General features: G+C 24.5%; 1 protein-coding gene across 2 annotated transcripts; it reads left to right on the plus strand.

Moving 5' to 3' along the window:
- On the plus strand, positions 1-24859 carry LOC113553801 (multidrug resistance-associated protein 1). Of its 2 annotated transcripts, none has more exons than XM_026957337.1 (29): positions 1-661; positions 780-956; positions 4559-4684; positions 5289-5426; positions 5512-5634; positions 5702-5892; positions 7874-8095; positions 8156-8333; positions 8398-8718; positions 8780-8917; positions 9444-9590; positions 9667-9751; positions 9833-10029; positions 10106-10282; positions 10361-10528; positions 10598-10781; positions 10851-10944; positions 11204-11297; positions 11401-11620; positions 21234-21451; positions 22068-22157; positions 22218-22417; positions 22478-22604; positions 22672-22770; positions 22836-22985; positions 23056-23214; positions 23285-23451; positions 24153-24347; positions 24411-24859. In XM_026957337.1, the coding sequence occupies exons 1-29, from the start codon at positions 617-619 to the stop codon at positions 24523-24525; spliced, it is 4545 nt and encodes a 1514-aa protein (XP_026813138.1). In that variant the 5' UTR covers positions 1-616; the 3' UTR covers positions 24526-24859. The 2 variants fall into 2 exon arrangements, with proteins under 2 accessions (XP_026813138.1, XP_026813137.1); XM_026957336.1 differs by lacking the exon at positions 21234-21451 and adding an exon at positions 15124-15344 and having other exon boundaries at positions 3-661; positions 24411-24858.
- Positions 24860-25210: the final 351 nt, after the last annotated feature.

A 25210-nucleotide genomic window follows, 5' to 3' on the forward strand; every position in this document is an offset into this window, starting at 1 on the left:
TCCAATCTCTTTCCAATTTCAAATTCACGACGTCTCTCGAGCGGAGTCGGTCCGTTGGCGTTCAGTCAGTGTTCGCGTTTCGTCCCGTTCACACCGCCGGTTCACCGTGCGTCACCGCCGCGTACGTTATCGTACGCCGATTTTAATTGTCGATTACCCGGAATTCCCGGACTCCGGCCGCGCGCGCAAACACGGCGGATAGACCGATAACGTATTTATATAATACGGCGGTTGTATTACAAGACGAGTAGACGATACACCTGTGTCAAGGTACACCGATTAATACCGTAATATAATTATTGTTTTGTTTGCCAGCATATTATATTTCAACGACTGACGGACCGCAATCGCCGTATTCGTATTTTTATTTTCGATATCGTGTCGGTTACATTAATTTCGATCGCGAGATAAGAAGAATATCATATTTTAATATCCATCCGACGCCGTCACTGTAATACACGGTTCTGCGGACCTACGGTAGGCACCGCTGTACCACGATATAAATTGAACCCGCTAAGCCGGTATCCTCGCCGGTAACGTTTGTTTGAATATTGTACGACGAGTCGCTGAGCTCTAGTTGTCGTCGCTCGAATCTCGTCACCCGCCACTTTCATTTATGGAGTTGGCCGATTTGGACAGTTTTTGCGGTTCGCCTTTTTGGGTAAGCGGTGCACGCGTTACCTGCCATTACTATTACTCACCCGTGACACTTACGTTTACTAATATTCGCAATGTTTCGCACCGGTAACGGCGGGTCTCATTACGGTTTTTATTTTTAGGACTGGAACTTGTCCTGGAACACCACCGATCCCGATGTCACGCTTTGTTTTGAGAAGACCGCTTTGGTCTGGTCGCCTTGCCTGTTCCTGTGGCTTTTCTCTCCACTGGAAGTTTACTATCTGGTGCACAGCAGGTACAGGGACATACCGTGGAATTGGCTCAACTTGACCAAACTGGTAAGTTTTTGTACTATTTTTTCTTTCGTTAGTATCTTTTGTCTTTGTGTGTGATCTAATGTACACTGTGATGTGACTCTAGTGCATCTTAGTACAATATGAACTATGACATAGCATGTTATTGGGTCATGCAAACCATGGCTATAATAATATGACATAATATTGTGTATTCATGATTTCTGCTATAGAGGAGGGGGTATTTAATTTTTTTTAAAGATAAGACTTATGGATCATGATTATTCTTGTGATAATCATAAGTTATTATCTTGGTATGTACTATGTAATGTGTTTCAAGTAGACTTTTTTTTACCAATAGGTACTTAATCTGTTCCATCTGATATTCATTAAAAATCTGGAATTATTATGTTACCCAACAATTGATTATTATATTATTTTTTTCTAATAAATATGATAAATGATGGTTACATATTTTTCTCCACTTATATAGACCCGTATAAGTTTTTAAATAAATTAGGTATACCTATCATTATTTTTTATGAGATTTTAAATTTTTTTCATTAATTAAGAATCATTAAGTAAAAATATCTAAATATATATTCAAAGTAAAAAAAAAAAAATATATATCAGATAGATGATAAAACTATTAACAATGTACCTGAGTATGGATCTGTATCTATTGCCTACTTCCTATCATTATTAACAATTTTTTTTGAAATAAATATGTTTTAGGTATTTATTTCATATGGTTTTTTTTTTGAAAGTTGCATTGCAATGTCATATTTTTGTATAATTATTGATTTATTTAATAAATTTACTAACTCAAATAAATATGATAGATAGGCGATAAACAAAAATATTTAATTCAAATTCAAATTATTATTTTCCTTTATAATTAAACCATGGTTTATAATATCTTCATTTTAATTCACAACATAATATTTACCTTGTTTTATCAATTATAGCAATTTATAATTTTTTTAATCGGTAAGCATTAGCTTAATATTGTTTGTATAACATAATATTTAACCTTATCAATCTGTCATTTGACATTTTTAAATGACATTATTTATACTTATTAAAATTCTAATCATATTTCTTTGTTGTTAACTAGTGTAATATATATTTATATTTATATTCATCCATAAAAATAATGTAAATAAACAATTAATTTTATGTTTTTATCATATTGTTATAAGAGTATTAAAATTTATAATATTATTAATACTGTACATTCTTCATTTAGTCTGATAATTAATCGGATGGTATGGTATTGTGGCAGAAAATAGTTCAATTAGATTTACCAATTGAACTATTTGATTCCATATTAATTTAGGAACATAATATAGATATATCACTAAATTATTTCTATAATACTTAGGTAATTAAAAAAAATATGATGTGGAATGTATGCTACTATTTTAGTGAACGTTTTAGAATTAAGTCCTTTTAAATCATGATTTAAAATAAATAATTTATTTCAAATTTATAGTATATTTTATTTTTGAAATTGGTTAATATACAGAGTGTATCTTTTGTCATGGACTATTTTTTATTTCAAAAACTATTAACATTTTTTCTAAGTATTTAAAGTTTAGGTGTGCTATGTGATACCCCACCAAATATTGGCCTACAATTCCACTCACATATGTGTAACTCATAAACCACACATCTAAATTTTGATTTTTATATATCAAAATATTTCTAATAACAATCTGTATCAGAATATAAAATAAAAAATGTATGTTGTTATTTAAATAAAGAAAAATAATAAAAAAAATTTAAATGCTTAAAAATATCATTTTTTTTTCTATATTGATTAAATTATATAAAAAAAAATTATTTTCAAAAATTCTTGAATGAATGAGTGGTTTATGACAAAAGAATCACTCTGTATATTAAAGTGGGGTCATGTGTTTAATTTTGTTCAAAGTATGATTATTGAAGTTTAAATCTGATATCTCTTTTGTCAAGAAAAAATGTCAACTAAATGTCTAGTATCATAAAAATTAATTTTTAATTTCAAATATTAATTTATGAATATAAATAGTCTGGATAATCTATTTGATATATGTTTGTATTATCGAATTATTATTTAAATAAGTAGGTCTGTAGGTAGGTATTATAGTGTATTGCCATGAATATTTTATAATATATATATATATATGAATTATGAGTATATAATATTTTCAATTTAAATTAATACAGTCGAGTTGCAATAATTCGAAAAACTTAACAACTCAAATATTTTTTTATTTCCCTAGAAATATAAATTATATATAAATGAATATAAATTCGAGTTACATAAATATCTCGAATAATAAATATTTCAAAGTGAATTATTATCTCCCTTCAACTTCGAGTTATTGCGACTACTGTATATGTTTAATGCATAGTTATCAATAATCACAAAGGAAATATAATAAAATATTCTTTTTAATGTAAACCAAAATTATTAATAGGTATGTACAATTTTAAACTGTAATTAGTTATAAAAGTAGTTTATATAGTTATATAAAGTATATTTTCAATTTTTATATTCTACTAAAATTAATTAATTATTTTAAAAATATTAACACCATTAGCGCTAATAATGTTTCTCATCTTTTTTTATAATATTTTATTACATTAAATATCTACTAATGTATAGGCATAGTTCAGTTAGGTAAATAGGTCAATGACTTTTAATGTCCTTGGTTATTTTCTACAACTATTTACTACAGTAATAATACTTAGGCAACCTAATTGTCTAATGTCTATTATTTTTAATTGTTATTCCGTATGAAAAACTAATTTTTAGGTTTACTTAAAAAAATATATTTTTATTTACTTATATAACTAAAATATTTTTATATAAATTTATTTTATTGCCTTAATTTGTATATAAATATGTTAAAGACAATGTGGTAAAGTCAAATATTCTGTACATTGCCCTAAAGTTTTGACTAGGTTATTTAATCATTTTTATGTTACCTGGACAATTTTTAGAATAGGTAACTGATTTGTTGCCTAAAATGTGAATATTAAAGGCCTGCACATATTGCAGAAGTAGCGGTAGTATTAAAATGTAGCCAGACACAATTTATCACTGTGGTAAAAGACAATAGACTTTTACTATTACCCGCCATTGTTGCAGTGTTTGTAGGCAGGACTTTATTATACCTATATAGGAAATATTGTAGTAATAGTGTCAATTTTGATTGAAATAATATTACTTTCATGTACATTTTTATCCATTTTATTAAGTGATTATTTGATGATTATTTTTTAGGTATTTACCTTAAATCTAATTTTGGGCTCTTCTTGAAACAGTGGGCTAATTCTCTTCCTCCTTATTATAGTTATTAATTTTTTCATTTTCTTTGGTATATCAGGTTGTAAATTTCTAGTTTAGGTTATAGCTAATATCACATCAATAATAAGTTTCTCTCGAATTAGGTCTTAAGTACAAATTATATTTATGATAATTAATTAAATTATTAATTAACTAATTATATTATTGCAATCTGAAGTTTATATACTTTGAATAAGGTATATAATTTAATATAGAAAATACAAAGGTTTATGTCTCTTGTTATGTATATTTATTTATATAGGTATATTTTTTTATGATAAAATAATTTTGGTTTTTTGTTTTTATATAGGGTGGTGCAGCTATATTATGCCTTCTTTCAATAATTGATATTGCATATGCAATAATTCAGTATTCTTCAGGGATGCCTATATATTCTGTAGATTTCTATACACCACTTGTAAAACTAATCACATTTGTAAGTACTCCATTCTAAAATAATTTCATATATTTAAGACTTATATAATTTACTTCAATGTTTTTTGAAAATATCTGTTATCAACAAAAATTATTGTTATAGATTAGATTTTGCATATTAAACATTTTTTTTTATTTATTTATGACAAATGACTATTTAACTATTACTTTAAGATTAAAATATTTTTTTCTCTAATATAAGTAAATTGAATTAACTTGTACTTTATTTAGCTGTTTGATATTTTTGTTTAAGAAGATGTCATACCGCTGTGTTGTTTCCATCTTATGAATGTTAAACATAGCAAATTGCGTTTACTAGGATCAATTTTATGTTTTTAACATAAATATTTAGTCAATTTACCTATTATTAAACTTAAAGGTAATAATATTATATCTAGGGCATTTCATAGACTTTTATTACTTTTAAGTTTGTTAATAGGTAAATTGACTCAAATATTAATAGCATAAAATTGATTTTGCTGAACGCAAATTTGCTATGTTTTACATTTGTAGGACAGAAACAACACATATGGGTATGACATCCTCTTAATGTTTACAAGTTATAACTATACATGTTGACGGTTTAATTGTTTTTTAATTTACAGGGATTTACAATGGTTTTAATTAGTGCCAATCGTGCAAGAGGTATAAGGTCCTCTGGGTTAATATTTTTGTTTTGGTTATCCTTGGCTTTTTGTGGGATAGTTCAATATCGAACTGAGTTCCGATTAGCATTTTCCGATGTAAGATAATTTATTATAAATATAAATTAAATTTGTTATTAATAATAAAATATTATTTATTCAACTATATTTTATTTACATTTAGGTACCATCACAAAAATATCAATTAATAAGTTACATGGTGTATTATCCTCTTGTTTTAATACAGTTCGTTTTAAACTTTTTTGCCGATGCCGATCCACGGCTATCAGATTATCCCCCTGTTGAGGTAAATTTTCTAAAATATTTTTGTAGTTATTTAAGTTTTTATTTTCATACTATTAAACAATTTTTAGAAACCATGTCCTGAAATGAAAGCATCATATCCCTCACGGATATTATTCACGTGGTTTGACACATTAGCATGGACTGGTTATAATCGTCCTTTAGAAACTAAAGATTTGTGGAATATGAATTATGACGATAGTTCACGAGAAGTAGTTCCTATTTTTGATAAACATTGGGAACGTTCATTGATTAAAGCAAAGTGAGTAAATAGTGTTATTAAACACTCAATATTATGTAAAATCATATTATTTTATTTTATAATTTATGATGGCATAATATTATAATAATAACTTTTACTTTTCAAAAGTATTAACCATTAAAATCATAATTTTGATTTACTTTAATATATGTTTTATGTGTTTCTGGTAAGTATTATTATACTTAATTTAGAAGATCTATGTAACTTTCTATATTCTGTTCTATGAAAGAACATATCAGATTTGTGCATGTTGAATAATGGGTCAAAATTAAAATTTTGATGGTGGATGTGCAAGGCCAACCAATTTTTGTTTTCTTGTAGAACAGAGTATAACTCGTCTGTTATTACATTATCCTTCTATTGTTTAACAGAAAATAAAATATATATAGTAATATAAATAATAAAACATCACAGGGAATAGGAAACTAAAAATAAATCAAAATTAGTATATCATTGAGTAAGATTAGATAAGCAGCATATAAATGATATATGGTGTAGAAATGGCCTGTTTTCATCAATCATTACAATAGTTTTATGACAATTTATATTCATTAATGTTTTTATGCATTTAATCAAAATCAGCATTTTTAAAACTAAATTTTATCTGGTTCATTTTTATGTATCAAAACCTCTTTTTGGGACATTGAGATGTTAGTCACAAAACTGATAATGTACTGGGCTCCTGGCGAATCCGGGACACATGACAGCCCTATATCAATAGTATTATTCTACATATTATTATCTTTAAAAATCTTATTAAGAGGATGCTATACCCGCATGTGTTGTCTGTCTTAAAACACACGTAACATAGTTAAAAACTGTTTTGTGCGGGACAATTTTACTCCCTCGATATTTATATCAAAATTACCTAAATTTTAAATCTCACTGAGAAGAACTTTACCTGTGTTGTAGCGTTTTAATTTTTTTGATAGTGGACAGTGGTAACCAATAATTTTTAATAATTTAATGAAAAAACCTAAAGTTCTCAAACTGATAACTTTAATTGCATTCATGTTATCTAAAAAATTAAAATGCTACGACTCAGGTAAAGTTCTTCTCAATGTGATTTAAAATTTTGTTAATTTTGATATAAATATCAAGGGAGTAAAATTGTCTCGCCCAAAACAGTTTTTAACTATATTGCGCTTGTATAAGACAGGCAACACATGCGGGTATAGCGTCTTCCTATTAAAATCAATTTATCCAAAGTAAGCTAAGCGATGTTTAATGTACCTAATGGAATTGCTTAAAAATAGTAATATTAATATTTTTGATTATACTCATACACAGTGATTCTTTTATCATAAAATATTCATTATTTCAAAAAGTATTCATGTTTTTACATAGTTTCAAGTTGTTAAAAAGACTACATTTTTATTAAAAAATTATATTTTTAAATATTTTTTATCCTTATATTTTTTTTTTAAGTTTTTTACTTTTTTGAATGATAACATAGAGTTTTAATTTCATATTCCACAGCAGAAAAATTTTCTCAGTATTTTGATACATAAAAATTTAATTTAGGGCAAGTAGTTTATGAGATACGTATTTAAAGTTTAGACATGAGTGGAGTGGTATGAGGTTACCCTGCAAAATGTTTGTCCACTACATCGCTTGTCTAAACTTTAAATACGTATAACTCATAAACCACTCGCCCTAAATTAGATTTTTATGTATCAAAATACTGAGAAAATTTTTCTGCTGTGGAATATGAAATTAAAACTCTTATGTTGTCATTCAAAAAAGTAAAAAACTTAAAAAAATATAAGGATAAAAAATATTTAAAAATATAATTTTTTAATAAAAATTTAGTCTTTTTAACAACTTGAAACTATGTTAAAAAATGTTTTCAAAAACATGAATACTTTTTGGAATAATGAATGTTTTATGATAAAAGAATCACCCTGTATATTTACATTAGTTATATGTTATAATTATGAATATGGTACTTCTGAAATAAATAAAAAATTATATTGAACAGGTTACTAGATAATGCCAAAGCATCTTATATTAAACATAAATCAGATGGAAGTATTGAAGTATCACCTACTGAATATTCAAGATTTACTCGTGCTACTAAAAGTGAAAATGAAGCATCCATTCTTCCTGCTTTGTGTAAATCATTTGGTCGTACATTTTTATTTGGAACATTTCTAAAAGTAATTGAAGATTGTTTAGTTTTTGTGAGCCCTCAAGTTCTTAAGTAAGTCATCACTCAAATGACTTATATAGCCAATTACAAGTTCTTATGTATTTTTTTCAGATATTTGATAGCATTTGTAGGAAATACAAATGAACCACTGTGGAGAGGATATTTTTATGTTTTTCTTATGATGTTAACAGCAACATTGCAAACATTAATATTGTCTCAATATTTTCATCGTATGTATCTAGTTGGTATGCGTGTACGAACTGCTCTTACTTCTGCTATTTATCGAAAGGTAAACATTTTCATTTTCAGTTAATAAGATAAATATTAAATTATTATTATTAATTTATTTTTAGGCTTTGAGAATTTCTAATACAGCTAGAAAAACTTTTACTGTTGGTGAAATAGTTAATTTGATGGCTGTTGATGCTCATAGATTTGTTGATCTGACAACTTATCTTAATATGATTTGGTCTGCTCCATTTCAAATTGGTCTTGCAATATACTTTTTATGGCAATCACTTGGGCCTAGTGTACTTGCTGGTCTATTTGTAATGATAGTTTTAATACCAATAAATGGTTTTGTGGCTGCAAAAGCAAGAAATCTTCAGATCAAACAAATGAAAAATAAAGATCAAAGAGTTAAATTAATGAATGAAATTTTGTCCGGGATAAAAGTAATGTTATTATTTTGAACATAATTTTAAACATAATTAATTCTTATACATAAATTTTCAGGTATTAAAATTATATGCTTGGGAACCAAGTTTTGAACAAAAAGTGTTGGATATTCGTGGAAAAGAAATCAAAGTTCTTCGTACTGCAGCATATTTGAATGCAGCTACTTCATTTATTTGGGCTTGTGCTCCATTCCTGGTATATTTTAATTTAATTTTAAGAGGACGCCATACCTGTATGTGTTGTCTCTGTTTTACTAATGTACACCATAGCAAAATTTTGTTCAGCAGAATACATTTTGTGATGTTAGCTTTAATATTAAAGTAAATTTACCTATTATCAAATTTAAAGGTAAGAATATTATCTAGACAATGACTTATGTTTTTAATGATATTATTATTTTAAAGTGAGTTATGAAAATTTTAAAGTTGCAATATTTTACATAGCTGTAACTCATTTTAAAATAATAATATTATTAAAAGCTTGTTATTTTCTAGATAATATTCTTACCTTTAAATTTGATAATAGGTAAATTTACTTTAATATTAAAGCTAACATCACAAAATGTATTCTGCTGAACAAAATTTTGCTATAGTGTATGTTAGTAAGACAGAGACAACACATGCGGGTATGTCGTCCTCTTAATAGAATTGTAGCAGTAGCATTTTATATTTTTATATATATTACATTTTTCTGTTATTAAACTCTATTTTATTATACTTAGGTATCATTAGTAACATTTGCAGTTTATGTATTATCTGACGATAGCCATGTATTGGATGCACAGACAGCTTTTGTTTCTTTATCTTTATTCAACATTTTACGTTTCCCATTATCTATGTTACCAATGTTTGTGTCAAATGTAGTTCAAGTAAGTTTTTTGTTTGGCATTGTAATAAGTGTATAAATAATTATTGTTTCTATAAAGTTTTATTAATATTTTATAGTCAAGTGTTTCTGTAAAGAGAATAAATAAGTTTATGAACTCAGAAGAGTTGGATCCAGATTCTGTTACTCACGATTCTGATGAAAGTATGAAACATTTTTTATTTATTCAATATAATCAATAATTCTTTATTTTGTTAAAATTATATAATTTATTTTGATTTTTAGAGGATCCTCTTGTAATTGAAAATGGTACATTCACTTGGGGTGAACTAACTGACCCACCAACTTTATCAAACATAAATTTAAGAGTTTCATCTGGACAGTTAGTTGCTGTTGTGGGTACTGTTGGTTCTGGGAAGAGTTCTTTAGTATCAGCTTTTCTTGGTGAAATGGAAAAAGTTTCTGGTAGAGTTAATACCAAAGTAAGTGCAAAATTATTTATTATTTAAATAAATGTTATTTGTTTAATTTAAATAATAATAATAAATTAATTTTTAGGGATCTATAGCATATGTACCACAGCAAGCTTGGATACAGAATACATCACTTAAAGATAATATATTGTTTGGTCAGACGTTAAGTGACAGAGCTTATAATAAGGTCATTGATGCATGTGCATTGAGAGCTGACTTCCAAATGCTTCCAGCAGGCGATGAAACAGAAATTGGTGAAAAGGTATGCATCACGTTTTAAAATTATTATTTGTATCTATCTATTTATATATTATAATATATCAAGTTAATAATTTTATAGGGGATAAATTTAAGTGGAGGCCAAAAACAAAGAGTAAGTTTGGCAAGAGCAGTTTATAAAGAGAGTGATATATATTTTTTGGACGATCCATTAAGTGCTGTTGATTCACATGTCGGTAAACATATTTTTGAACACGTTATTGGACCTACAGGACTGCTGAGAAAAAAAGTAATAATATATTATTTTATATTAAAGTGAAGTAAATTAAATTACTTTTTTTTTTTTTTATTTACATAGACACGAATTTTGGTTACTCATAGCATTACTTATCTCAGAGAAGTCGATTTAATTGTGGTAATGAAAGATGGTCAAGTATCCGAGTCTGGCACATATAAAGAATTATTAGATAAGAAAGGAGATTTTGCTGATTTCTTAATATTGCACATGCAAGAACAAAATGAACTTAAAGTTGATGAAATTGGTAATTTAAATGTAGCCTTGACAATTGTAACATTTTGTTTAAAAAAATTATTAAAATAAATTTGTATAGAAATTGATAAGTTATTGGAAGATGCACCTGCAGATTTAAAAGAAAAATATGTTCGTCAAAGAAGTGAATCCAATTCAAATTCTTCAATGCAAAGGTAATGATATGATCCTTGATAAGGATCTAAAACAATCTAAAACTAAACATGCATGTTTTTAAACTCAAATAACATTTTATATTAATGATATCAAACAAATAAAAATATAACAACACAGAAAACATTATAAATTTATTTCTCAATTATGACTGTAGCCTGTGTTTTTTTTTTATATGAAATGGTTTTTCAAAATGTATACAAGTATACCATTTTAGTATTAACTATCTTTATCTATGTTTAATTTAATTTTTAATTTTAGGCAAAGGTCTATTGATTCTGAAAAAACCATTCCTCTACCTATCATTGATCAGCAGGCTAAATTGATTGAAGTGGAAAAAGCTGAAACGGGCAGTGTATGTGTACATTTTAATATTTTTAAAATAATTTTTAATTTGTAATTTTTAAATGTTAGTTTAATTTTTAACCATAATTTAATTATTTAAATTCTAATTTAAGGTCAAATGGGAAGTTTATGTACATTATTTGAAGTCAATTGGACCTTTTTTGTGCATATCTACAGTTGTTTTAAGTATTATATTTCAAGGATTTTCTATTTCATCAAATATTTGGCTTTCTATATGGTCTAATGACGATAGTTCTCATGTTCATGGAAAAGAAAATATAAGCAAAAGAAATTTATACTTATCTGTTTATGGACTTCTTGGATTTGGTCAAGGTAAGTTATACAATTTATAAAATATAAATCTATTAATTTTATTACAAAATGTAGGGGGTTATACTTAGTACATCTAATGTAAGTGGAATGAAAACAATGTTATACTATAAATTAATTTTTATTCTAAATGTATTACAAAAATAATTATAGACGTTGTATAATAATACGTTTATTTTGAAAACTAAGTGATACTAAATAGTTAAGTATAATAGCTGAATAAAGTGACTTTAGAGAGTAAGATTATTTTTGTAAAATATTTATAATTATTATCTTGTAGGCTTAACTGTTTTATAGAATTAATGTAATTTATGTTGAAACAATTTTCATGATAAATTTACAAGATTTGTTATTAAAGTAATAACAGTAATTCAACATTCCTATTTTTCTAATAACTGGTTAATAACTTTATGTAACAAAAAATGTATTAAACTATACAAAAGCATGATTATAAAGAACAGGTCAAGCAATGTAAGCAATATATGCAGTTAAAACTTATTACAAACCACATAGTGCTATTAATCATTTAGCGCTGCTATATCCAGCCCACAAGAGTATATTACCATGTCTAAAACTCACCGAGTTTTTGTATTTATTGGCATACCGGCAATTGTTTTTGTATAGGTCGGCAACGCTTAATGCTATAGTGTATAACTTATATAGACTACTGTAATAAAAAGTGTACTTTGTCTATGTTCTGCATTGAGCAAACTTAGCAGTATGCTTACTTTACAATTTTGTTTATGTGTATTTGAATGGTGGTTGTAATATTTTCAAAATACATTTTAATGATCCATCAAAATATTTATCGTATGTTTGTAAAAATGACAATACATTATTCTATATAGTATTATACATATTTTACATTCATGACATTCTGTATACACGTAAAAGCGTGTCATTGCCTTGTCACTTTGGACCAGTTAGTCTACATGTTCAAAATGGTAATATTCTCTCACTTTGTCAGATGTGTGTTAGATTATTATTATGATATCATATAAAATATTGTTTATATTGTATTTGTAGTTAAATGTAACTTGTCGCTTATGGGTTGTGTTGTGTACTGTAAATTAAAGTATTAACCAAACACATAAGTTTGTATATTAAATAATAAAGTGTTAATTTTAAACTATGTTTAATCAATCGATTTTACTTTTTATTGTAGTAAAATTATTAACAATTAAAAAGTTACATTTAAAAAATGTTTTTCCTTATTTAAACCATTTTAGTTTTAACAGTATAAGTAAGCCATAAACGGTGAAAATAATTGCACAATACAATATTGTATAAAAAAAAAAAAAACAAATATATTATTTTGTACTATATAAGCTTATATTTATTTCAAAGTAATAAAGCGAATATAAATTAATTAATAAATATAATTTGTAACTAATAAAGCAAATAATTTAAAATTTATCACTGCTTCCATAAAATAATCATGACATGGCTAACTAGCAGTGAAAATCTAGTGGTATTGTAAAAACTTAGTGGCTTTTACTACATTAACTATAACGAGTTGTGACTCGGTAGTCATAAATTATCTTATTACTGACTGCTAACCTGTTCTTTATAATTGTGTATAAAAGATATTAATAAGAGAAAATTTATAAAATACATTTGTTACATTATGTTATAAAAATTAGAACTTATAACCTTTCAGTATTTATAAAACTTAAAATTAAAACATGTAATGAGAAAAGGTCATTGAAACATTAAGTTATAATACTTGACACTATCTGTCACTTTTTCCTATTGTAAATATATATAAAAAAAACCTCATCATATTTACATTGAATATTATGGGTTTTGTTATAAAATAAAATTTGTATTTCTTCTAAAAATTAAAAAAAAAATACATCTTAATTTATGATAATTAATTAAGTATTTACATTTTAAATTGAGGTGTAATAATTGATTTTTTAATGCATAATGTCTTAAATTAAAAAATTATAAATATTGGTGCAAAATCATATTAAATTAATTTCTTTTGATTAAATTATAGTTATTCAACTGTTATTTTAGTTATCCTATACTGATTGTACTACAAAGCAAGGTTTTCTCTATATTACTGCCTAGTGAAGGGTCTGAGATAATACACAAATCTTTTGTTTCAGCTTTATAAATATACAATTTCCAATTAGTTTTTCTTGTTATTAATTGTTGTATTTATACTCAATATTGAATAACAGTTTATTGAATTATTACATCACATTATGATTCATGTATATAAAACATAATTATAGACTTGGGTATTATTTTTCTTTTTTTCTTAAATGCAATGATGATTTGTTCAACAATTATTTGCGAAATATTATTATTTATATGTTATGTTTGTATAAATGTTTGGGTATATTAACATTTTTGGATATTTGTTTAATTAAAATTAGTTACATTAACTTGTAGAATTTTTTTTTTTTTAACTTTTGCAGTGATGACAATTTTTGATTTTTCATGGTTGTAACTGAATTTTTTTTTATAACTATGACAAGACATAATCTATGAGTCGTTAACTAATGAATTTTAAAATACTTAATATATTCTAAACAAAACTTTGAAGGCAATCGTTGTATATTATAAAAAATGTGTTCAATTATCCAAATAACTTGAACTTAATTTTAATAATAATAATTTATTAATATTTACTGAGATGGAACACAGGTAAAATAGAATAAGTCAATTATTCCCATTTCTTTGACACAAACATCTTTTGACTGTGGGTTTATCTTAAAATTATGAGACTTTTTATTATACTTTTTAGCAATATGGCTATATAATTTTGTATAGCATTTGTTTATTATGTAATGTTTAATTTTAATACCTAAGATTTAAAAATGTAACAAGACTTTTCATAAATTAATCCTACTAGAATTAAAAAAAAAAAATAATTGTATAGCAAAAAGCTTATCATAAAAAAATATGGGCTATGGGTTAGAATTATCTGATATTCCTAAAAACAAATGGGGGCACTTGATTTAAATTTACATATTTTATCATATAATTTTGAGCTTTTACAAGAATTTACTAGTTTTGTGATTAATTTGATTAATTGTGGTTAAGGTATGTTTTTTTATAAATCATATATTATACAAAATAGTTCAAAATAGTAACCAATATTTTTACAGTTCCTTATTTTGTAAAAAAATAAATTCTGTTTTTAGTTATTTTTTAAAAAATTTTATTTTTTTTTATAACTGAATTATTGTGTATTATGTTTGATTTTAACATTAAATATTAATAAATAATTATGCACACCTATCACTATTAAAACTATTATACATTTTTATATATGAATAATTAATATTTTTACTAAATACACAAATTAGTATATTTGTATGTTTATATTGTTAAATTTTTATATATATTTAGATATTATTTAATTTTTAATTTAAAAATAATAATTAGGTAATATAAAAAGGGAGTTATCAACCTCAAACAACTATGTTGCTTTATTTTGTATTAATCTGCCCATATTTTAGTTTATTTTAAATATTTTTGATTTGGTGTAGTTGTATCGACGGTGACAGCGGCAATAGCTTTATCGTTAGGCACAGTAGTAGCTGCTGAAAAATTATACGAATTGATCAATACACGGATTTTCAAGAATCCATTAAGCCTTTTTGATACAACACCTATTGGTCGTATCTTGAACAGAGTATCCAAGGACATTGATACTATTGATAATACATTGCCATTCATATTAAGATCAACTATCCAAACTGTATTTTCGGTAAATTCGAATTAAAATATGTCTTATGTATATAGTTATACTTAAGCTTGGTGTGTTCTATATTATTCTACATCTTACACATTATACATTTTTTATTAATATATTAAATTTTTATATTTTAATCAGTGCTAGGATTTTATTATATTTAGTATTTAAAAATAGACTAGTGCTTATCTATTAATTCTTAAAAATTATTTTACACATAATTTCTAAAAAATTTAAATTGTTTTAAACACTGATAGATTTTTAAGCTTGCATTCTAAGCCGAAAAAAATTTTAAATCCAACAAAATGTATTGGAATAAATTTTATACTTTATATTTTATGAAAACACTTCATTGAAATTTTTTATTTTTATGTTTTTTAAAATGATAATCATTATTATATTTTTATAAAAACTTAGTTCTGGTTGAAAATGAATTTTTAAATATTGTATATGTGTAAATGTAGTTTAATAATTTTATTTTTATATTACATAATTTAGCGTAGTAAAGCTTTTTATTTTAGTCTTTTAGTATATGCTTAACTAGTTGTTCATAAATATTTTTCAATTTGTTACACTATGTTTAAATTATATCATTTATTATAACTTAATTATGGCATAATTTGAGTTTCTTAAATTGGTAGTTTAATTTCTCTATTCTATTTAGTTATTATTGTTTAAAATTATTATCAAAATGGTGTCAGTTTTACAGTTTTATTTTAAAAGATAACTGATAATTAGTACAATTTAATATTGAATTAATATTGGTTAATACAATTCTTTATGGATTTTGATAGATAAAATATTAAATACCTAACCTATTATATAATTGATTAGTTGTATCCAGAATTTGTTTATTTTTCATAACACACATACATTTTCTGCTATTTGTTTTTATAAACTTAAGTTTAGTACATGCATAGTATACTATTTTTTTAAATTGCATCCCCTCTTAAATTACTATAATTTATTTATTCTCATTTTATTATACAGAATGTAAATTATTTTTCAAATATTTTTAAAAAACATATTACTTAGATATTGTTAGAATAATTTCTGTGTTTAAGGAAACAAAATCAATCCCTAAAACAAAAAACTCAAATTATGTTTTTGTATGAGTAGAGTAATTAAATATATTATTTAAATCATCAATTTATTGTTTTTACAAAGCTTTATTTATTTATTTAAAAATAAAAATACTTAAACATTTCTGTCAGCACTATTGGATTTTAATACTTAACGCTTTTATTTTATAATGTAATGTATAATTGGCAAATGGTTTTTTTTTGTGTTTTACTATATTTAACAAACTGGGAATTTGTAAGTTAAGCAAAAAAAATTTCTGTGCTTATTAATATTTGCTTATTTATATTAATTATTTTTAGATTCTTACTGGAGCAAAGAATGTATTGGTTTTAAAATTTTTGTTTTGTGCCTGTTTTTGGATCATACAATTTAGTCCAAGCTTAATAGTTTAGGTCAGAATATTAATAAAAATTGTTAAATGTTTCACTATTACTTAAATTATTATTGTCTATAATATTTTATTTCAAGATATTTCTTTTTGAGCTATAAGCACTAATTTTGTTGTTTTTTTTAATGTTATACATTTTGTACAATTGGTCAAAAAATTTAAAATGTACTACAAGATATAACTTTAGTTGCTCTTATAGTAATTTAAAAGTATTTAATATACATAAGTAGTAACAATTATGCTTTATTATATGCGTTTGAAATTCACATTTTGACATAATCACAGAAATTTGTAAATTATTTTGTAGTAAAAAATTTATAAAATGTTCAATTTTATAGTCAAAGATTGAAAATTACTGAAACTCAAATTTCTAAATAATATAATACACATTTTTTAAATGCTAATTCAAATTTGAATTAAATTATTAATAAATAAAGAATAAAATTTTTAGTTATTTTGTTGTCATTTAAAAATATTTATGGAGACTTGAAATTTGTGTATATATTATTATATTTTACCTTATATAATAGTATTTTCAAAATATTAAGATTTATTTTGAGCTATTCCCTATTTACATTGTCTTATACCTCAGTTTTAATAGTTAAAATAATTACTGTAACTGCAATATAAATATATAATTAAATATATTTGGTAAGGTAATAAATGCTGAATTATAGGTCTCCACTCACCTTGATTTTTTCATATGCAATTATTTTATTATTAAATTCAAATTTAACACATCCGTTATAACAATAACCAACTCAACAAGGTACTTTCAATTCTTTTAGTACAGTGGAGTAGCTGTCTAATTAAAAATAATTTTAAAAGTATTTGAAACTAATGTTAATACATTTTACTATTTAAATAAAAAATATTGATTTTAACTATTTTGTTGTAATTAAAAAAATATATTATTTGTAGGTTGCATTTTAAATACCATAAACTTACATTTTATTCTATATTGGTTTTTAAGTTACTTACAATAATTCTATGATATTATCATAATGTAATATATATATAAACATTTTTTTTTGGAAAAAGTCGGTTTGTACAGTATTATTAAAATTTAATAATAGTATAATAAAATATATAGTGAAACCTCCCTCAATGGAAATTTCTAAATAGAAGACATTTTTTGGGGAACGAGGACATTTGTACTACTTTTTTATAGGAAAACCTTTAAATACCGCCCATTCTAACTGACACTTTTATGGCATTTTAACTTGATTTTAATCATTTCTATTGTAAATTTGTGAAATTAGAAAATGCATTAACGTACAAAATGACTGTGTCAAATTATAAAACACACTTAAGTAACTGATTTTTTTAATACGAGTATAATATATTATGTTAGTTTTAATTTTTATATTATCAATTTTTTTTATCCTTTTACCTTCACATTTTTAAAAGTTCATAAAAATAAATTAAATTTATTATGTACCTATGTATATGTATAAATAAATACATTTTTTTATTTTAATTTCAATTTTTTATTTCTCTAATATTATATTTCTCCGTCTAAATACCAAACATCTCCAAATAGCGGACAAAATTTTAGTGACCAAGCTTGTCTGGTATTTAGAGGTTTCACTGTATATCTTTAGAATAGAGGCCAATATTCCGTTTCCTCTTAAAATTGTTTTTGAATCAAATTATATCAATATTATTATTGTTTTTATTATCAAGTTAAAATTTAATATATTTACAATAGTTACTTCATCAATAATGATGTATGCTTTAAATTCACTATATAGCAGAGTTGCGCTATTTTTTAACTTTCAACCTTGAAATTGAATTTTAGGATTGACCACTATACATTTTTTTAAAACATCCTTTACAGTGATTACCATCATTCTAGTATATCTAAAACATCTAAACCTAAATTAGTTTTTTATAAATATTAACATTTTATTAAATATAAGGAAATTAATTTATATTTTAATTTTATATATATTTAAGTTAATTTTAGTTCTTTTGTTGAAATGTTTAGTTTTTAATACTTTACTTGGTGTTTATACTGAGTTCAATATTAAATATGTTATCAAAATGCTTAATTTATAGGTTTTATTGCACTTCAATGCTTAAAATTAAATTGCACAACATTTTTAAATAGTAATGAGTTTATATATCTTATTTTTTAGCTTTAGCTTTTGCACTTAAACAATTCAGTTATTTTAACTGTAATGAATATTATTAGAAGGGCTTTGAAACTTAAATTTGATTTGGCTTTTCCAATTTTATATTTTTTTTTTGCTTTTATTAATATATTTTACCAAACATTTTGCAGTTTTAACAGTAGTTCTTGGCACCACTACATTATATGTCGGTTGTTTAATAGCTTCTCGAGTTTTGCATGATAGCATGCTTAAGAATATAATGCACGCCAAAATGAGCTTCTTTAATATTACGCCTAGTGGGCGAATATTAAATAGAGTTGCAAAAGATGTTGACATTATTGATATAACATTGCCTCCAATATTGCTGTCATGGAACAGATGTCTTATTATGGTAAGTGCATAGGATAATATTTATCATTTATCACTAGTACATGGTTTAAATTATAATTTACTTAGTACAACTGAAATGCATTATTCTTGACTGAAATAAAGAGTGAAATTAAATATATTAGTTTTGTTTAAGATATGTATTTTTCTGTAAATATCTTTTTTGCAGATTGTATATTCAGTATGTATCTTCTACAATCTGTTAAATTTGATTTTTGATCGCTTATGCATGGTTAAAATTTTTAGTGAAGTATTTTTAAATTCTTCTTTTGGGATAAAAGTGTTCCACTAATCTAATTTATTTTGTCAAAAGTGAAAGGTTACTTTTTTGAATTAATGCTTAGTCTTATAATTTGCTTTGTATGTTGAAAATATTTAATTTTAAATTTCTAACAGATTTTTTAAATATAAGTAGTTGATATGATCAACACTTAATTATCTCATCCTTCAAGATTGATATCTTTTTAAAATGAGTATATTTCTCTTATGCCTACACTTTAAATTTGGTATTTGTTTTGAATATAATTGTGAAATATTTAATATATAGTGTGGTGTCTAGTTTTGAATGTACTACATAATACCTTTGTTGGATAACCTTTGGGATAGCTAAAGAATTATCAAAATAGTTTTTTTATTTGAAATGTTCATACTTAAACTCTTTTGTTTTGTATATATATAATACAACAAGCATTTGTTTTTAAATTACCACTTATCTTTTGACTGGATTTAGATACAGTAATTTCAAAAACTAATGAAACGATGACTAAATTCAACAATTTAAACTTATTAGTTGGGATTGAGATGTTAAGTAGTATATTCAAGGCTGGACTTACTGTTTATTCTACTTAAAATATTTTTGCATGTCAGTTATTACTTTTATAATATATGATTTATATACCCACATATAAATAAAGTATTAAATAAATTTGTTAATTTTTACTATATAGCATTATAATTACTTTGAAAAAGTTTAAAATTTATGTTAAACAATAATTGTTATCCCAAAACTACAGAGCTAAAGTATTTTAATTAGTTAGTTAATATTATAATGTTCAATAATACCCAAGTATGTGTAGAATAATATTATGGTGTAATAATTTAATAAGTATTCAATAAATTAAAAAATTATTTTTGTATTTTGATATTTTCTTAATAAATAATAATCTAATATAATGTTATGTACAATTTTTATGTTATGTTATATATATATAATGAGTTACAATTATAATTTTAAATTATAGAAATTAAATAAATGTACATATTATGATAATTACTAGTTGTTAGTAGAGGTACAAAACATACTGTGGTAGTATTTTTTGTGTAAATTATTCAAAATAATTTATAAATGAAATAGGTATATTGTTTACTTTTAAACATATAATATTAAATATTTTTTTTAGGATATATTAGAAGTAATTGTATGAGTATGTTTTATACACAAATCAGATTTTATTTAATAATGTCTTGAATTGGGGTTGTTTTAAATAAATAAAAATTTATTAAATAGCCATTTATGAAATTTCAAAGAACATTAAATAAAATAGTTCAATGGTTTTAGGTTACACATTTATTTAAAGAGGATGCAGACTTTGATAATAATAAAAATATATGCTATAATAGGTATATTATATACATTTACAACATACAAAAAAAACATATTGGTATATTATGATATTTAAGTAATGTTTGAGCGTAGTATGGCTGTTTTGTTTTGTCTTAATATACACTCTTCATATATTTGAACATTATATAACAAGATACAAATAAATAAATCATTTTTGTGTTGGTATTTCCTTAATATTCATGAGAAGAAGAACCTTCAAATAATTTTTAACTAGAAATTTTGTGTTATCGAAATACCATATTCTATGGTTTCAATGATATTGATATGTCCCAATAGAAATTATAGATTTTTCTCGATATTTACAGGGTTATTTGAATTTTTGGCTGATCTATGTTTGTGTTTGGGAGCATGGAAGGCATCTGTCATGTTGCATAATTACATGGCAGGAAATGTTTTTCGAAATCCAATGAAATTTTTTGATGCTACTCCAACTGGTCGAATTTTGTCCCGTTTCTCGGGAGATGTTGAAGTTGTTGACAAGCTTTCTCAACAGCTATCTGATACGGTTTATTGTTTCATGGATGTATGTGTCATTTTTTTTTTTTTAAATAATTTTTGCAACAAATATTGATTTATTAATTGCTTTGTAAAAAATTTACAGCTATTATAAGTATTAATGGTTTAATATTAATTTATCTTGATTTCTTCATTGCTCATGGATAATGCATTTCGTTGTAAACTATGTATTGATAATACTTACTTGCTTAGTGTATTTTATGGTTTATGGGTTTGCTGTAAATATAAGTATTAATAATAATATAATGCTTGAATAATTTTTTTAACTAAATACTTTATTTTTGGTAGTAATCTATTTATGTAAATTTAATTTCTATTGTATGTTAAATTAATTTAATTTATGTATAGAAAACCTATAAAAACATGAGATTATAATATTTAGAACTAAGTGATGGTGTAAAATCTTATAAAGTTTAATTTATTTTGTCTTCGAGAAAATTTAGTTTTGAAATGTAAATTAAAAATTAAAATATAATGTCATTCTTTATTTGCTTTGCTTTGCTTTGCTTTTAACATCCCACTAAAATGTGCATGCGTAATTTTTAACTTATTAAAAAAAAAACAATTGTTTAAATAATTTTAAAATTGAAAAAATTATGCTAATTAAGTTTTCTTCTATATAGGTTACTGGTACTTTGGTTGTTATCAGTTATAGTACACCTGTGTTTACAGCCGTGATAATTCCTATTGGTATTATTTATTATTTCATACAGGTAATTATATACTTTAAACCTATGAATACAATTTTTATTTAAATTCCATTTTTATTATAGAGATTTTATGTTGCGACATCACGTCAGCTGAAAAGGCTTGAGTCTGTATCTCGCTCTCCAATTTATTCACATTTTAGTGAAACAGTTACTGGTGCAACATCAATTCGTGCTTATGGTGCAGAATCTAAATTTATACTTCAGTCTGAACAAAAAGTTGATTTTAATCAAACTTGTTACTATCCAAGTACAGTGGCTAATAGGTATTTGTTTTGATTGATATGTCATGTAATAATCAACTAATTGATTTCATTTTATCCTAGATGGTTAGCTGTAAGGTTAGAAACAATTGGTAATTTTATTATTTTCTTCTCATCTGTGTTCTCAGTATTGGGAAGAGATACATTAAGTCCAGGTATTGTTGGTTTGTCTGTCAGTTATGCTCTACAGGTATGAATTAAATTTTATTTAAAAAAAAAAGAAAAATTTTTCTCCAATATAACTTTGTCTTTTTTAGATAACACAAACACTCAATTGGTTGGTTAGAATGACGTCTGAAGTTGAAACTAATATTGTAGCCGTTGAACGTATTAAAGAATATGGAGAAACGCCTCAAGTAATATTTTACAAAATATAATTTATTTATATGACACTATACATTTGTTTATTTTTAATTTTTAGGAAGCGCCTTGGGATATACCATCAAATTTGCCACCCAAAGAATGGCCAACAAATGGAGAAGTTCAATTTAAAAATCTTAAAGTTCGTTATCGTGAAGGATTAGACTTAGCATTGAAGGGGCTAGATATCTTAGTGGAAGGAGGCCAAAAGGTATTTATCAAAATATAAAAAATGTTTGGTACCAGTTAAATTTTTTTGTTACTGCTTGTTAAAAATGTAGGTAGGTATAGTTGGACGTACCGGAGCTGGAAAATCTTCTTTGACTCTTAGTTTATTCCGTATCGTGGAAGCCGCTGAAGGATCAATTCTTGTTGATGGTGTAGACATATCAAATATTGGCTTGCATACATTACGTGGCCGTCTCACAATTATTCCACAGGTAACCATGTAAACTTATTTATTAATTGAAATTTAAAAAAATCTAAATTGTGTATTTTTATTATTTATAGGATCCAGTATTGTTTTCTGGTACATTAAGAATGAATTTAGATCCAACTAATAGTAATACAGATGAGCAGCTTTGGAACTCCTTAAAGCTAGCCCATTTAAAAGAATATGTCAAAGGGCTAGTAGGTGGTTTGGATTATGAAGTGTCAGAAGGAGGAGATAATCTTAGGTATTTATTATTATATAATGTGTTTTAAATGAAGTCATCTACTTACTTTTAAGGGGTTATTTTTACATTTTTAATACAATTTATAAGATGTTCCTGCCAATACCACATTTATTTTGTTGCATAATTTCAAACATTTTGATACAAATAGATTTATTTAAACTAACATCACTTGTTTATTCATAATATGAACAAATGCTTATTGTATATTTATTATTTTTTATTACTGTACACTTTTCAGCTCAGCAAAACAATAAAAACAATAATTGCATATATTAATAACACTAATAATAATTTAACTGATTTATCCAATAACTCAAAATAAATAAATAAATAATAATAATAAATATAAGAAAAACACTGCATTATAATTCACAAACAAATTTATCTTTTATATTTTGTGATAGGTCTGGTAATTTTAATTATTACTAATACTTGCCAAGTGATAAAGATATTTTATTAACAAAATATGATAAATTTATAAATTTATTATTAGTTCCTATGACATTGGATTATGAACATGTATTTTAGAAACTCAAAAAATAATATTTTGTGTTATATTATTCACACTTAGTAGTAATGAATTGATAGAAAGTGTAACAAGTTTTCCAAATTTTAGATAAACCCCTAGCCAAAAGACAATAATTTTAATATTATGTATTAACAATAGATACATTATTTTAACATTAATTGTTGTATTTCAGTGTGGGCCAAAGACAATTAGTGTGTTTGGCTAGAGCATTGTTAAGAAAGACAAAATTATTAGTGTTAGATGAAGCAACAGCAGCAATTGATTTAGAAACAGATGATCTTATACAAACAACTATACGATCAGAATTCAAGGACTGCACAGTATTGACAATTGCTCATCGTCTAAACACAATCATGGATTCTGACAAGTAAGTTATATAATCTTGTAATCATATATTAATTAAATTATTAATATTAATTTTCTCCCATAGGGTAATAGTTTTGGATAATGGTTTCATGGTCGAATATGACTCGCCAGCCAATTTATTGCAAGAAAAATCATCAGTTTTCTACTTGATGGCAAAGGACGCAGGTCTAATACAATAAAAGTGTTCAACCCATATTATCAATCTCATGTGTTCAGTCAGTCTGAATAAATTTGTTCATTTTGCGGTTAAACAATCATGGTTTTGTTTTATCATATTTTTGGCAATTTTTGTCACAGATTGATAACTAAACTATTAAAAATAGTATACTTATAACAGTAAAATGATGTTTTATGAATGATTTTTTTTTATTTTAATTTTTTGTTTTAATATTAAGCCGTCCGTGTTAAATCAAATACTTGCCATTTGATTAGAGTTTTAAATGTTAATTTTTTTATTTATATATAAAAAAAAATTACATACATAATGTTACTGTTAAAAATTGTTCAGTGTATATTTTATTCAGAATAACAGTGATTTTTTGCTATAAACAAATTATTAAATTAAATATATGTAAATGTATATTTTTAAACACTGTGTCCATTATTTTGTTTTTGTTAAAGAGTCCAGTGATATGAGGTATATCTATGAAAACTGTCAGTATCTTGTCTTAAATATGTAGTAGTTAGTGTATGAAGAATGAAGATATATATATATGAAAAAGAAATATGAATGTGATAACCACTAGTATCCATCAAAATATATAAAAATACCCATAATTTTTAAGTAGCAGAAATAAAGATTGCTCTAAAATATTGATAAGTAATGTATTTATCAATAATAAATGTAATAATCTTTTTAGTATG

Source organism: Rhopalosiphum maidis, chromosome 2, assembly GCF_003676215.2.
Source record: "Rhopalosiphum maidis isolate BTI-1 chromosome 2, ASM367621v3, whole genome shotgun sequence".
Taxonomy (NCBI): domain Eukaryota; kingdom Metazoa; phylum Arthropoda; class Insecta; order Hemiptera; family Aphididae; genus Rhopalosiphum; species Rhopalosiphum maidis.

Excerpts from the sequence above, each read along its gene's own strand:
- LOC113553801 (XM_026957336.1), top strand. The coding sequence starts at position 617 with ATGGAGTTGGCCGATTTGGACAGTTTTTGCGGTTCGCCTTTTTGG. Across the intron at positions 5,635-5,701 it reads CAGATTATCCCCCTGTTGAG|AAACCATGTCCTGAAATGAA; the intron begins GTAAATTTTCTA and ends AACAATTTTTAG. Across the intron at positions 22,418-22,477 it reads CCAAGTACAGTGGCTAATAG|ATGGTTAGCTGTAAGGTTAG; the intron begins GTATTTGTTTTG and ends ATTTTATCCTAG.